The sequence below is a fragment of the Pocillopora damicornis genome, chromosome 8 (genome assembly GCF_964200805.1).
Source record: "Pocillopora damicornis chromosome 8, jaPocDami1.2, whole genome shotgun sequence".
Taxonomy (NCBI): Eukaryota; Metazoa; Cnidaria; class Anthozoa; order Scleractinia; family Pocilloporidae; genus Pocillopora; species Pocillopora damicornis.
The window spans coordinates 14,765,799-14,781,637 of NC_142677.1; the positions used below are offsets into that span (position 1 = coordinate 14,765,799).

The 15,839-nt window shown below is 38.2% G+C and overlaps 2 protein-coding genes, 1 long non-coding RNA gene and 1 pseudogene across 4 annotated transcripts in view; 3 read left to right on the forward strand and 1 right to left on the reverse strand.

Annotated features, from left to right (window-relative positions):
• The window catches only part of LOC149041553 (uncharacterized), a 17,740-nt gene extending 8,001 nt beyond the window's left edge, over positions 1-9,739 (forward strand). The window contains exon 4 of the long non-coding RNA XR_016179133.1: positions 7,906-9,739. This is a non-coding gene — a long non-coding RNA (uncharacterized LOC149041553). The remainder of the gene's footprint in view (positions 1-7,905) is intronic.
• The window catches only part of LOC113675514 (uncharacterized), a 19,866-nt gene continuing 7,116 nt past the window's right edge, over positions 3,090-15,839 (reverse strand). The window contains exons 2-8 of one of the 2 annotated variants that reach the window (XM_089180318.1): positions 13,725-13,819; positions 12,962-13,150; positions 9,747-9,849; positions 6,516-6,622; positions 5,845-5,944; positions 4,964-5,045; positions 3,090-4,461 (exon numbers count right to left, since the gene is read on the reverse strand). In XM_089180318.1, coding sequence (XP_089036444.1) covers positions 4,145-4,461; positions 4,964-5,045; positions 5,845-5,944; positions 6,516-6,622; positions 9,747-9,849; positions 12,962-13,131 — 879 coding nt within the window. In that variant the 5' untranslated portion in view covers positions 13,132-13,150; positions 13,725-13,819 and the 3' untranslated portion in view covers positions 3,090-4,144. The remainder of the gene's footprint in view (positions 4,462-4,963; positions 5,046-5,844; positions 5,945-6,515; positions 6,623-9,746; positions 9,850-12,961; positions 13,151-13,724; positions 13,820-15,839) is intronic. The other variant, XM_089180319.1, reaches the window with a different exon arrangement.
• LOC149041555 (uncharacterized) lies at positions 14,424-15,089 on the forward strand (annotated as a pseudogene).
• Positions 15,440-15,839, forward strand: part of LOC149041556 (uncharacterized) — a 1,314-nt gene continuing 914 nt past the window's right edge. The window contains exon 1 of the mRNA XM_089180887.1: positions 15,440-15,839. This exon is cut by the window's right edge and continues 914 nt beyond it. Coding sequence (XP_089037013.1) covers positions 15,440-15,839 — 400 coding nt within the window.

The following is a 15,839-nucleotide window of genomic DNA, read 5'->3' on the forward strand; positions in this document are numbered from 1 at the left end:
GTCAACAGAGACCTTTAGCACCGCGTTTTTTCGCACGATAAGACAAACAGCGAATCGCAGTCTGAGGTTTGACGGTTGCCGTTTGAAGTTTACGATAATTTCAACTTTAGCAACGCGTCTCTCATCTTTTTTTTATGCAACTCAAGGAATGAAGAAACAGTGAGCAACACAAAACTTTTAAACAGCACAAGTGGTTCGTTTGATACTACAAACTTCATCACGGATATGTTTCATTACTACAGAACTTCACAAAATTGGCTTCTATTTGAACAGAAGCCATAAGAGATATACCAGTATGTGCACAATAATCTTACATTAACATTCCAGCGTGTGAGGTTCGTAAGGACAAGCTCATGTTACATTAACATGATGATACGTTAATTATTTTAATTTTCCGGGTTAGAGCGATGTTTCTCCATACCCAAAAATTAAACCAATTGACTCTGACATCTGCATGCATGGTCTATACAAATTTCCCACCTTTTTGCTGGGATATTAGCATTAAATACTTGTGCATATCTTGTTATGGTTTCTAAACATAGAAGCCAATTTTGTAAAGATCTGTCGTTCAAAGAAAGCCCCATGATCAACACAATTTATGGTATTAAGTGAAAGACATACTAGATCAATAAATCGACTGAAGCTGTTTAGACCTTTTTGCTGCTCACTGGACAAGCATAAATTTAAAATGGTGTAAACGGTATTCTTCCTACTTGTTCCTCTTTTGTCGCCGCTCGTATTTAATACGATTTACAATTTGATTTTAGCTACGTTTTGCTCAAGATTTGCTTTCCATAAATGTCATTGGAGTCTTTTAGTGATTTCGGGTTTCGAAATTGGAGTATTTGGTTTAATCATATCCTCATATAGACGCAGTAATGTTTGAACTTGCTCTGCGCTGAACAAGGCTTTTGTGGTACTACTTGGAGATGTTGGTGGCACAATGTCACTAGATGAAGGCATGTCCTCTCTGAATAAGCGATTTACTCGATCACATAGCTCCTCCTTCTGAGTTGGTAAAGTTGCGGGAGTAGCGACAGAATTCCTCAACTTTAATTTAATTTAACATAATTTATATAGCACTAACTCCACTAATTGACCAAAGCTCTTAAACTCTCAAGCTCAACTCTCGTATCTATGACTTGGAGGATTTCGCATTCCATGATCCTCTCTCTCACACATTCCATAGTGACTTCATTTTTCTGTATTTCTCCTCTAAAGAGGTTACGAATTTCTTAAACTTGGACCATGGACCAGCGTAACCGAGGTGAAGAACTGTTGTCACTTTCCTGGAAATCTTCATCAATCTGTTCTTTACCAATTTGCTCCAAGGCTTCTCCAGCTTACCTGGGATGTTCCTTAGACGCTTTACTACAGACTGTTGAGCACTTTTTCCGCATCATTGTGTGGAGTGTCTGCGATGCATTACCGATGCCTGTGCCTTTTCTGATAAACGGTAGTACTTGACTGCAGTATCTTCTTTATGGGCCATCAAGTCAGCAAGATTGCTGGCTTCTTTTTCGTGATTCCTGTGCACTGCAGTTACAGCACCTTTCCTGAGAAGAGAGCCGTGAATAGGCCCATCAATCCCTGCTTTTTCCCATTCTGATTTTATGGCTTTGTTAATTTGACTGGACTGCATTTTTGTTCCATTAAAAGATGGAAATACGGGCTGGTTTTCGTCCACTCCGATGCCTGTCACCTGCTTCTCACCTCTTGAATGAAGACATTCATCCAGTTGTGTAACTGCGTGAGCATGACCATGAATGTGAAATGCTTTATGTTCCCTGACATTTGGCAACAACCCTGTCATCTTTTTTTGAGGCTCTTCCGAACTCTTTCACTGTCATGTTTGCTAAGACACCTGCACGGTTGGCACTATCAATTGATATTTGAACTAGGAGGAAATCACGCAAAAGGGTATACTGGCCTTCCTCCTCCTGCCTTTCCCATTTCCTTTATAGGCTTGATCTTTTGTAAGAAGATGACCATCGTCTCTCTTTCCTCCACCTGGGTCACCAACTCGCTATTAACTGGAATTTCGTCTGGCTTCTCAGACAAAAAGAAGCTGTAGGAATGTCCTAGGCTCCTAAAGTAAGACTTGATGGTTTCGGGCAAATACTTCTTTTCAGCATAACTTGCAAATTTAATCTTGATGAGAACAAAATCCAGCAGATTTTCTAAATTTTTCTTAGTGTCAATAACAGAAAGGACTCTGTTGATCGTTTTGATTGCCAAATTGCATTTCCAATCTGCCTTTTTTTTTCTTTATTAAGTGAAGCAGAACTTGCCTTGCCTTAAAAGTCAATTGGTTAAATCAAAAACTTCACAAAACCTTTTTATAGTATCAGGGTTATAAAGAACTGTTTAACTGAAAAAGACGTCAACGCATTTTCAGAATTTGCCTTGTGAAAGGAAAAGCGTGCATTTCATTTAATAAATGTTGCTTCAAATCATCATAAAAAAAATAACGGATGGTGATTCTGTACTCAAGTTTGCTTGTTTCATTGCCAAGTGATTGCTCTACCTACATTATAACTTTGAGCGAAATTGATAAAAGTTAAGTTGCGAATTTCGTTGTCCAAACTTTCGAAACGCAAAAAGGGCCTTTTTCGAATTCTGAGACCTTTCATCGACTGGAAAAGTCAAGCACATACACTTACATATACACGGCACCTTTTAAATTGGCCGATACCACGATATAGGGCACTTTCGTGCCCTCACAAGCACAAGAAACGAGCTGTTTCACTAAGGATTAATTGGTATTGGGGAATCGCTCGCATGCAGACAGTTTGGCGGCTGAGTTTGTAAGCTTGTTACTCTTACAGCAGTGGAGTTTACTCCTAAATACACCCAGAGGTTGGAAAGTGGTCAACAGTTAGCAGATTATTTTTGGGGTTCATTGTCCTTAAGGGGGGTTTTGAGAGCATGCAGTTCTTAAAAAGTAATCAGTAGTGCCGAGTAGATTATAGAAGTGCTACATGGAGCCTAACGTGTGCGACTTATTTTAAAGAACGTACCTCTTGCAGCCGAGGAGAAAACGTGTACGGATACCCTTTTGTTAGAAATGTTACTGAGCGCTATGTCGATTTTCGGTGTTCTGTACTATTACTTTATTAATTGCCATTCTTCTCCTACAGCAAGAGCAAAACACTTTCCCATCTTGAATTAACCTTGTTTATCACGTTCCCAGCAATCTCGTGGGAGGGAAAAATATTTGATGGACCATGAGCTACACAAATATCGTAAAAGATTATCAGTAAGACTTTTCTTATGCACTACTCAGTCAGCAAGATACAAATTAATTACAATTCAGACGTTATTTACAATACAAAAATTACCTATAATACAAAAACCACAGGCAAATCCAACTTGACGAGCAATACTAAAGTTATTTTCAATGGTAACACTTTTTAATAGTAAAAATCTATAATCTAACTACTATAATAACAACACTAATATTGTCTTCGATGTTCTTAAGAAGATTGAGCATACATTCATAATCAGCGTCAGAATTAGTTGACACATGTAGCGATGAACAGTTATTTTTACTTTTAGAATAACAATACTATTGGTCAAACGCATTAAATGTTGTCTGTTTGCAGCTAAAAGATCACGGACGCAACATACTACACTGTTTTGGGCGTTGACAAGTAGTAACTGATTATCAGTAAGACTTTTCTTAGGCACTACTCAGTCAGACAGAAACAAAGACTAAGATTTTTAACGACCTGATATGAAGATCGTGGTCTCAAAATTCTCGAATTGGGATACGGCTAACTGAATGAAACGCTTGCAATTTACACTGTTGGTGTAATCTTAGTTTTAGTCGATCGTAGAGGGATTGTTTGTACAAACCGGCGTGAGAATAGGGGCTTTTTTACAGTCGTTTGTCTTTAGAAACGAACTCAATTATACAAATATACAATTACGTTTCCATTGGACCAAAGTCATATCTTAATAACTGTGGCAAAATTGTTTAGAATCATTTCAACAGAAAAGTATCAATCAATAAAATCACCCTATGTTCGAATCCTACGCTAAAATCGAAGATTTAAACATATACCATCACATCCTCCTTTCGAAACAATAATTTAAATTAATTGCTGCAAAAAAAGGTTTAGCAACGCACTGGTGTACACCCTCAGTGCTGACCCTTTGCAGAGGATTTGTTCTTGCTGTCAGAAGGATCCTCTTTTTTCGCTAATATATCATTGTTCGTAGATGAACTAGTTGAGGTCCTTCCTGAAGATGAGGCTCTCCTCAAGGTTAATTCGTTGGGTTCACTTGTACTGGAAAAGCTATTTAAAGTCCCTTGTTCATGCAGAATGCGTTGATTTTCCTCTTCTACCTGAGGGTTCGGTCTATTCATTCTCCTCAGCTTCCTAACGATCCGATAGATCACTATGACAATACTCAAGCCTCCAATACTACCTGCTGCGATGCGCCAACTTTCGTTATCTGCGCAAGTAGAAACGAAAAATTGTTTAAAAAAATTGATTAAAATCATTCTCATTGCGTCGACAAGATATGACGTTAGTTGGACTGAAAATTTATCCATTTAACTCTGAAGATAAAGAGATTGTCATTGCCTGATCTCGTTCTAAGTAGCTTTGGAGTAATTAAAAATATATATATAAGCACACAATGTCAGCAACGTACATGCTTGATATATGCCAGAAAATACACTGTTAAGCTCATGGTTCCTAATAAACCAAGTTGCATTCTTCCTCCAGAACAGGTTGAACCTCTCTGTGACAAACCTCGCTGAGCTGATAACCGATGCTGCTTTATAGAACATAGTTAATGATCAGCTTCATGCGCAGTTGTTTCAGCCGTTATGTTCCTTTGGTTTTCGGAGATTTAAGTGAGTCAAAGCTTTTTCGTCACATGGCATGCTGAAGAAGAGGTTACAACTATTCTTGTCATGAGAACTCTGTAACGCTTTAAACTTTGAACTTACCTAGACCTGGCTCCTCAGTGGGCGTGATGGGTTTAAAAAGACACACATTGGGACACCCACATTTGTGTGTCAGGCTGAAAACCTAAAACAGCAGCAGACATTGTAATGATTTTCTAGCAGATAGAGATTTTCGAAATGGTTGAAAGAGAGTCTCAAGTATGAATAGTCATTGCAAAGACATGATTGGTGTTTTAAAAAAAGTCTCTTATGCAAAAGGTCATATATTGTCATCAACTTACGTAAATTCACGGGTCATCCAAAAGCCATATATTGATCTATTATCAATCACTTCAAACAACATTAAATGAAATGTCATATTTTGACCTTCGAATTGTGCTAAAGTAGAAAGATTTTCCTCACAGGTGAGCTGAAACCAAAGAAATTACAGAAATAGACTCTAAAAAGATACTAGTTGGCTGTGACTAATAACTGATATACGACTGTTGGGAGCGAGGCAGATGTTAGACATTTTTCTTTCCCGTATGGAAGTTTTATCGCAATTCAGCCGATTTTTTTTTCAGGCTTCTTTCAGGCTTTTAGCTCACTTGTAAGGATCATTTCTTTACTTGTTTATAACCCGCAAGTCAAAATGTGATCAGGGAATAAAGAGCCCTCTTAATTTAGCCTCGCTTTTAAACAGAAAAACATGGCTTCGTGGCTCAGTTGGTAGAAGTGCCCAACTAGTATTAAAGAGGATATCAGGCATGCTTCTTTCCTGTGGTTTGTTTAGCAGCAAGTCACCTTCGAGGATCATGTCTTCAGTTAGTTGACCATTACAAGGGATAAAGGTAATAATCTATAACAGTATTACAGCTTAGATGAAGAAAACATTTCTCGGGAGTATACTATACTTCAACAAAAAATGATTGATAATTACTTACAAATCGCGAGGGATTGCTAACCGACCGAACTTCAAAGTCTGGACGTTCCTTTGCTTTATTGCACTTTAGCAGCACACTTGACGTCTTAATTTGGCTATCACTAAAATAAACGGTTTCAAAAATATGAACATTTCTAAGACTGAAAATAGTTCACAAAGCTTAAATAGTGTGGCTAACTAAGAATTAGGAGTACGAGGAGTATGGAGTGTATCTTAATCGAGTGTCGTAAAAGTAAACTCACAACAGCAAATGAGAGCAAAGGATATGCGCCATAAGGAATCATTGGGAAATCAAAGTAAAGACACGTAAACTGCCTGAAGCGCGGCAAAACGTAAATGAACAAGTGACAATTGCGTGTATTTTTATGCTGATTGCACGCTTGAGAAAGTTGCGCGAGTTGTGTCATATAGAATCACATAGTAAAGAGAAGCAAGCTAAAGCTATTCCGAATTGACTTTCGACACCATATTTAAAGTTGCTATCAAGTGACTAACATTAATTCTCGTGAGCCACTGAGTTGCATTCCGGAAGTTTCCGAGTACATAAAGATTTCAGTTCATTACTTAGAGATTGCGGTTCTTCCTTTTCGACTTTTCAATAAATACTGAGGCCACAAAAAAACTGAATAGCATACATTTATAGCAGGCGAAACACGAGTAAATATTACATACCCTTTGTATTCTAGCATTGGTAATTTGGTTTCTTCATCAAAAAGACATCGTTCTGTTCTCTGATGTCCTATATTGTAGCCTATTTGTGCAGCCACCCACATGCAAATCTAAAAAGAGAATCATTTAATCAAAATTTAATACCGGGCAGCCTCAAATTGTTTTGAACATTTTCTATGCCCGAAGATGAGAACATTAATGTTCTTTAATTCCTGGGAATTTTTAAGGGCCAAGTGAGATCTTCGTGAGAATATAACCAGGAGTTTTTAACTTTTTGCGCTCAAGCTGGCTGTCTCGAAAAACCCACCCTACATGGATCACAGTAAGCGTCTCCCAGACTTCTTTTATCTTTCCCATCGCAGGCCAACACTTTTCAGAGTAATTATTTCATTAAGCTAACAACCAACATACAGGATGATTCACATCTTACCGATTTCAGTGAAACTTTGTCAGCTTAAAGGGTCTACCGCAAAACTCAAAAAGACAAACTGGCTTCTGTTTTAGTGTTTTCCGGGGGGAGATAGACCACCCCCCGGTTTTTCTTGGTTTTCACCGAGGAAATCGCTTTATAAAAAGGTAAAATATACGAAGCTCTCACTGCGATGGTATTTAACCAATTACCCTGAGGGTTTGCACACATATTATTACATCCTTGGTAAATGTTCGACGCACCCATCGGTCATGATCAACGGCTTGTCAATTAACAGGGGCAAATAAACGACTGTGTTTTTAGAGTGTGCGATTCATCCAAATATTTGACAACTTTGAGGTCAAAAACCTCCCCTTTCCAGAACGCTTAAACTATAATTTTAACTCCCCTTTATGATCCATCATTTCACCACTAAAAAACATCTAAAAAATCTTTGGGCACTACCGTACTCTTGTCTAAGATTCCTTTTAGAATCTGCGACTGTGACAAGCTTCTCTCAACTACACCTGTCACGCAATTCTGACTCTAGGCGGTCACTTGACCTTGGATGACGGGCAGCTTTGCCCCCTCGTTTCAAAGGAATTACCAGTAGCCACATGAAATTCATTAACTGCGCCATGTTTCCAGAAAATAAGACTGGAAAATGTTTTTACCACTTTCCACCATCAGGAAATTTCACGCAGAAATACTATCTACAGATCAATGCATCTAAGACACAGGCAATGACTGTAGGTCCAGTACCATATCGCTGTAACTTCAGTGTAGATAACCATGAAGTGGACGCCAATGATATACTTAAAATCCTTGGTGTTACGTTAGATCGTAAGCTCAATTCTGTCGCTCATGTGTCCGAACAAGTAAAAAAGGCGTGTGCCAAAGCTTCTGCGTTATGGAGGATTCGCAGGTTTATTACATTAGACGTAATGTGCCGCCTTTTTAAAGCATATATTTTGCCTCATTTAGAATATTGTTGTCCGCTATTACTTGGAGTTGGAAGAGATCAAGTTGAAAACTAGAAGACACCGATAATTATATTCTTAGATCTATTTTAGGGTATGGAAAGCATACACCATACAATCATTTATTAAATATGGCTGGTATAAGAACGCTAGAAGAAAGAGGAAAATTCCAGGCCCTAGCTTTGGTATGTAAATGTATTCATAAAGAAGCCTCAAGGTATATAGAAGAATTTTTTAAGATTAATATCTGCAATTATAATTTAAGAGAGTCGGGGACACTTTTAACGTCACCCAATTTCAATCTAGTATGGCGCCATAAATCATTCTAATTTTTGGCAGCAAAACTTTGGAATTTGTCACCTATGTATGTTAGAAACGCCAAGGATATTTCTACTTTTAAATGTCTTTGAAGAAACAAGTTTTTATATAGATTTAAGAATAGTAACTTTAAATTATTTCTTTTCTTTTTAACGTTTTTTAAAAAGTTTTCATCATTCCTAGATGTAGCGTGGGTAAATAAAGTATTGTATTGTAGTGTAGTGTAGTGTAGTGTAGTGTAGTGGCGTGACTGCGTGACCTTTCTGGAGAAGTAGAAATTGTTTATCTTCGTTTTTCAATAAAACGCTTCTGGAAACTTCTGAAACAATCTGTTATTTCATTTGCCTGTTTTTTGACTGCAAATATCGTCTGCATTTGCTATTGTTTTCACCAAATGTCAGGGCCTTTCCCGCGCGTGCGAGCCAGTTGGTACACGCGCACAACACTATTTCGAGTTTCATTACCTACACACCTAAACCCGACAATTTTTCTTTCGGGTTTAGATGTGTAGGTCTGGCTCAAAAGAGAAGTGGGGAGAAACACTTGAAAACGTCTTGTTTTTCTCCCTACACGTCTCTTGTGCTCTGGCGGCTTCCTGCTTGCCTTACAACTGAATAAATAAATAAGGGTTGCAAAGTGGACTAATATGCATTTCCCCAAGTAATGATACAATAATTTAAGAATGGCTCTACTGGGGTAGAAAGCAGGCTTAGCAACGCTTTTGTGTTTAGGAAATAACGAAGCTTAGAGATAATACCTATACTTCTTTTGATTTTTTTTAGCAATATAGTCAATGTGGCTTTTCCAACTAATATTTGACTATATATAAACTGCAAGGTATCTAAGTTAATGATTGACTATTTATATATAGCATAACCTTTTTGGGAATTTGTTTTTGTACTGGATGAAGAATAACAAAATTCGACTTTTCAATATTTACTGAAAGCAAATAGCCCAAAATGTACTTTCCAAGTTCACTGTCAATTTCACTTTCAAGAATGTTGAGGTCCTTATACTCAAAAATAAATTCGCTTCATTTGCAAAAAGGTGAGAAATTGTGAAAGTCATTTTAAATAACTAAGAAAAAGGAGTGGCCCCAGTACTGATCCTTGAGGCACCCCACAAAATCCTGTTTGCATGACAGAAATAACTAAACCAAGTGATACCGTTTGAGTTCTGTTCCTCAGATATGAGCTAAACCAGTCTTATACAACGCCTCTGATACAATAGTATTCAAGCTTTGTAAGTAGAATGTTATGATTAACAGTACCAAATGCTTTGCTGAGGTCTAGGAATATTCCGCAAGAGTAATCATGGTCTTTAATAGCTTTTTGCGCCTGGTCAATAATACTTAGTACTGCATGATCAGTAGAATGATGTGAGCGAAACAGTTAACAAAGTAAGATGGTTCTTTATAGGAGGTTGGGCCACTGCTGTTGCAACTTCTTGCATCAGGGGACCACTAGCGATGTTCGCAAATTTATGGGACCCGGTCAGAGAAGCAGTATCTAAGGGAAATAGACTTACCGCTACATCCCAGTGGCATTCTTTAAAATCGCTTGTCTTTCCTATCTTGAATGACACGCAGGGGTTAAAGCTATACGTCCATCCATCTTTAATTATATGAAATCTGTTTCAGGAACAACAGAATAATCATTAATGATGTAACTGTCTCTTGTCTGCACACATTGGCTGGTTCCGTATTATAGATGAAGTGGTTAAGTTAGTTACACTCGATCACTCAATTCTGTTAAATTCAAAAGGAAAAAATTCCCTTTTGTAGAAGTAGGTTAACAAACAAATTTTCGGTCAGATTTAGCCAGCGCCCAAACTAGAAATCGTACTCGTAAATGCGTTATGCCATAAAGGTAGAGTTCGACAAGGTAATTTTTGTGGTTTTCTGGATAATCTGCGACAGCGCATTTATTGCAATAGCATTGATAAGGAATTATACCAACACAACCAGTCGTGCAAAATAAAATTTCAGATCGCAAAACTGATACCGTCCAAATCAGGAGCTATTGTGGTCCGCGATCACAGGGTTTGAATTCATTTCAGGGCTACAAACAAAATATTAAGATTTTTTACTGCTGCCTAGAATTTACCAAAAGAACGTTTGCAGTCTCAGTATTTTAATAAAATGACGGCAAACAGACCTCGAGGTTTCTCGCGATCCAGAAACGAATTCGTTTATGAATCGTTGCATGAATCAATTTCGCCGGTATTTCCAGGCGCCTATGTGAAATTTCGGCAAAAAGGAAGGGTGCTTATTAGAGGGAAGGCACTAAATCGAGAAGGGCGCTCATTAAGTTAGCCCGGCGATGAGACAAAAAATCAGAAGAACAAAGTAGGCATAAAAAGGAACTCTGCAATCACATGGAAATAAAAAAAGCTGGAAGAAGCTTTAACAGAAAAGGAACTAACTCCTGGTCTTATTCCGCAATAGTTGAAGCTTAAAAGATATAAATAACGGGGCAATGAAAACAGGTTTTCCTGTATCCCTACTACTTGAGATAGTGAGACAAGGGGGGGAGGGGAGAACTTATTCGAAGAGGGTGCTTGTTTGACATTTTGACCTAGGTGGGTGCTTATTCGGGGAAGGGGGGCTTATGAGAGTGTGGGCGCTTATTTGAGGAAATTAAGCGGTCTTCCCGTTTTAAGCGTTTGGTAGTCAAAGTCCCAAAATTTTCCCCCATGATTAACTACTGTAATTTTCACCTTCATTAAGCAGTCGTAGAAATCCTTTACTATGTTTTCTCGACCGCTTCTCGGTCACTTGAAGCGCAACCACTCAAGCAAAAATAAGAATAATCTTTGCGGTAAAATTTAATCCATAGTTATTTCCCAAAATCAATGTAAATAATATTTTTGAGTGAGGTTTTTGTAAATTAAGTGGTAAACTGTGGAAAAACATGGCGTTTTAACCGTTTTTTATTATACTCCTATTGTGTGGCACCTGAGTTAAGCGGTAAACCTGTATTTGGCGATTACCCCGTTATTCCCCGTGGGTGACCGCTTAATAGAGATTTGACTCTTTACTTAGGTTAAGTTCCTAAAGGTATACAGGGGCGGATGTAGGATTTTCAAAAGAGGGGGGGGGGTGGGGTGGGGTAGGGGCACCACAAGCGCCTTCGGTGCGACCGTTCTGAGAATGTCTGGGGTTATGCTCTCCCAGAAAATGTTGAAAATTTGAGTCTCTAAAATGGTCATTTCCAGCATTTTAAGACCAATTTATTGCTCATAAGTCTCCTTCAAATAGCCTAATTCACAAAGAAATAGGTTTAGTATATTGTCAAAAGGGAGGGGTGGAGCACCTTGGTCCATAGGGATTGGCCACGAGTCAGTCAACTGTTAAAGAAACGACTAACAGAAAAAAAAACGATTATATCTTGTCTCGTGTTTACAACGACCGAACTTATAGTAATACATATCATTGGTGAATAATGTCACAAGTTGCGTCACCAGAGCGTCTTTGACAACTAACTTAAGAAATAGCTTTATATCAGTAATGTTGCGTTAGAGTAAGGTAGACATTACATTACAAGTCAGAGACTGTCAAGCACATTGTGCTACTCGCTGTCTTGCCAATAACTTGCAGATTTTAGAACTTAGAAGAAAACTATTATAGAGAGAAAAGGACTAAGAGCTAACAAAGATTATGTCGAGATGCAATGAATAACACCGCAGTGAGTCACTGATTGATTATCTGTCAATTTCTGCGGCTGTTTTTTCACGTGTAAGCCCGCAAACATACACTGAAAATGCGTAGTTCGTAATTAGCGGCCTCCAATTTACCGCACCCACGGCCAAGCGGCCTATTTGTCGTTTAAATGAAAGATTAATGGTGAGAATATTTTACACCATAACTATCTGTAATCTGTATCTTGGTTTTTCGACTCTTTTAAATCATCCTTCCATGGGAACTTTTGTTTAAATTCTAAGTTCTACATTACTCGTGGTTTTAATGAAGAGAAATAGTTTTTCAGTTTATTATTATTATTTCATCTATTAAGAAAATTGCTGTGTTCTTAAGAGAGTTTTTGTTGGAAAAACAAGACCAAGCATTAAACCAAACGAACAACAAACGAACGAGCACATATTCTAGCCACTCAAAGCCATTTCTAACGCGAAAGAAGAGCATCGAAATAAGTCGAGAATGAAGGGGTAAGTTTCTAATTAAACTTTAGTGCTGCGTATCAACTGAGTTGATAAGGTGAATTGGCTGCCGTGGAGAGATTCTAAAGCTGACTTTTCGAGCGTTTACCAGCAGATGCTCGCAACGTTAGCTTTAGAAACTCTTTATCAACTTACTTAATAAAACCAAATTATCTCGAAGTAACTCGTTGAGTTTACCTGTGTCGTGAATGTGTAAAGATTGCTGAAAATGCAATTCATCTGTCAAGGTAAGTGGATCATTTATTCAATTATCTTTCTTTGTCTCTTAGTCAAGAAATTGATGGTCCTATTTAACGACCCACGTTCGTTATTTTTCAAATATAATCTGTTTACGTTTCTTGCGGTAGCATTGATCTTTTCCGTGACCCATGCATCTCATCGGTGGCCAGCTCTATCTAACACAACGCTGTGGTATTTATATTCAATAACTAGCTTACATGGGGTGAAAATGTTGCAAGAGCAAATAAGCGGCACCAAGTTTCTTATCACACTTTTCTTTCAGTGAGCATTAGGTTAATTCAATTCCTAGATATCATGGTAAAATACTTCTCTGGTATTTAACTCACCTTGCAGTTCCATCTGTATTCCGCAACGAAGTCAAATTGTACTTGTTGCCAGCTGGATCCACGTGAAGACAATCACGTGATTGAGTTTTGTTGCCAATTGCCTCTTGGTATGTGACTGAACCATAAAGGATGGTCGCGCCAATAAACCACCTCAACCAGCTTATGGCCATGTTTCTATCGGGCAGACTCCTAGAAAAGACATGAATTACTTAGGCCATTTTAAGTTAATCTTAAAATTTTAAGTTTTTGTATCGCGAGAGTCATCCTAAAACTGTAATTTTGTAAATGCATGAATATCAAGTCAATCTCAAATCCCTTTATACAACACTGAAAATAAACTGTTAGCCATTCTAACCATTAAGAAAAGCAATCGGGATGAAAAACTAAATTTTCTTTCGATAAATGAACTTTTAATCGTTCGTCTCACGATGTAAGAGTCAGGCTAATCAATCGTACCAATTAGCTGCCCGAATGAGAGGAGACTTAAAGAATATTTCTGAGCCTTGTGGGAAGATCAATTAAATGTTATTGAGAAACTCAAAATCCTCCGACAACCCCCGGCGAAAAATAATGACCCGTCCCTGAAGAGAATTCAATTCATAATTTTCTTTTAGCATAGTTAGTCAATTCCATGTTTTGGCTGAATGCACCAAATTGTTTAACTTTAGAAAACATTGAACGTGTGCTAGAACGTAAAGCCCGTCAAATTTTAAATTAGCAGGCGAAAGCTTGTACACCCAAGGAAAAGTTTAGCAAATGTTACCTGCTTTTCTTGCAAACCAGCCTGAAACAAAATGTACGTGATTTTGGAAGGAGAAAAAGCTTTCAGGTTGTACCACAGGCGTCCCAAGCTCACGTCTTGAGAAAAGGTAAAATATAAATTAATGAAAGACTCATAAGACTTACAAGACTTATAAGTCTTATAGCTATTATATGAGTCTTATGAGACTCCCTCTTATATCAGGTCGAATAATAGTGATAGCAAAGCAAGCCCAAAGCAAGCTTAAAACGGCAGAGAAAGTCAGAAACTACAACGGACACGCAAGCATGAGTGAGTAAATTCAAATGATCCGTTACATGTAAAATGTTCATATCTCGAAATATTTAGCGTTGTAAATCGCCAATATTTCTTTCCCCATACTATTCCGAGGGCCTCCAATAGGTTTTCGAGATCCGGGATTGGGTTTATTTAAAGGCCGGGATCCGGGAATTTAAAGTAAGTAGGGAGCGAGATGCGGGATTGCTATCATGAACGGGACACGGAAATCGGCGATTTTGAAGAGCGGGATTCGGGAGATAATCCCTTAAAAGAACCGTGAACAGGGATGTCCGTTGACGAGAATTTATGAAGAAATTTATCTTCTCAGTCATGAAAAGCACCAGGCATACAGGCTCAGTTAGTCCAAGAACGCGATTCTTTAAGTTTTGCATTGCAAATCGTATCCAGAGAAGCAGCTACTCAATGCCGTTCAACTTTAATGAACATACCATTGTCCAAAGTATGGATGAGTCAACACCTTGCGCCAACAAAGAACAAGGCTTCATTGTGAAATCAAAGAAAAAAAGAAAGAAATCGAAAAACAAAGGAGCTTCCAACAACACCCTGACAGGAAAAGAATTCGAACCCGAAAAACAACCAAAAGAGCGCACAACCCTGCTCATAGGAGATTCGATGATCCCAAGAATACCTGGAAAAGATCTGGGAAAAGCAGTCGGCCATAGGGTTATAGCCAAGTCTTTTTCGGGTGCTACGACAATGGCCATGAATCACTATCTCAAGCCAAATCTAGAACCTTCGCCCAACGAAGTGATTTTACACATTGGGACTAATGATCTTAAAACCAGGGAACCAAAGGTTGTCGCGTAATCGATAGTGGATCTCGCGAGGCAGATCGAGGGCACCTGCGATACCATAGTCACGCTGTCGGAGCTTGTATGCAGAAAATATAAGCTTGACCAGGCAGTGAAAACAGCCAACAAGCATCTAAAGAAGTTCTGCCATCAAAATGGATAGAAATTAATCCATCATGAGAACATATCTCATAGCGGACTCAACAAAGGTGGACTGCACTTAAATTTTAAAGGTAATGAGCAGTTTCATAATAATTTTAAATCGCACCTAGAATGAGATAATGTGTTTTCCGTCAATGCCGTGCTGGACCGATTAAGCAACCAAAGAGCCGAAAAATTTAAATCTATCTCACTATTACCTCCTTTGCGCGGTTTTAAAATGGCATTACTCAATATTAATCAATTAACAACACATATAGACGAGCTAAGAATCCTATTAGCAAACAATGATATCGATATTGTTTCCATACACGAAACGAAACGAAACTGAACGAGAGTATTCGAGATCATGAAGTTCATATTTCGGGATACGAAATAATTCGACGCGATAGACTTACAAAATCCGGCGGAGGGGTATGCTTCTATGTAAAAACCTCAATCAACTTTACTGTACGAAATGACCTACATATGGATGCATTAGAAAATCTTTGCTTGGAAATCCATAAGCCAAATTCAAAATCTTTTGTGATTGTTACTTGGTACAGACCACCTGACTCTCCTATTAGCATTTTTTCACCTTTTGAATCCCTAATTGGAAAATTGGATGGTGAAAATGTAGAATCTTTTGTACTGGGAGACATGAACTGTGATATGATCACTACTCGATATGACAATGACGTATCCAAATTAAGGAGTATTGCCGATGTCTACGGACTCGAGCAGCTCATCTCTGAACCAACGAGGATAACACCCACCTCTTCAACTCTAATTGATTTAATCTATACCAACTGCTCAGATAAGATCGTTTGTTCGGGAGTTTGTCACATCGGGATAAGTGATCATAGCATGGTGTATGTTTATAGAAAAC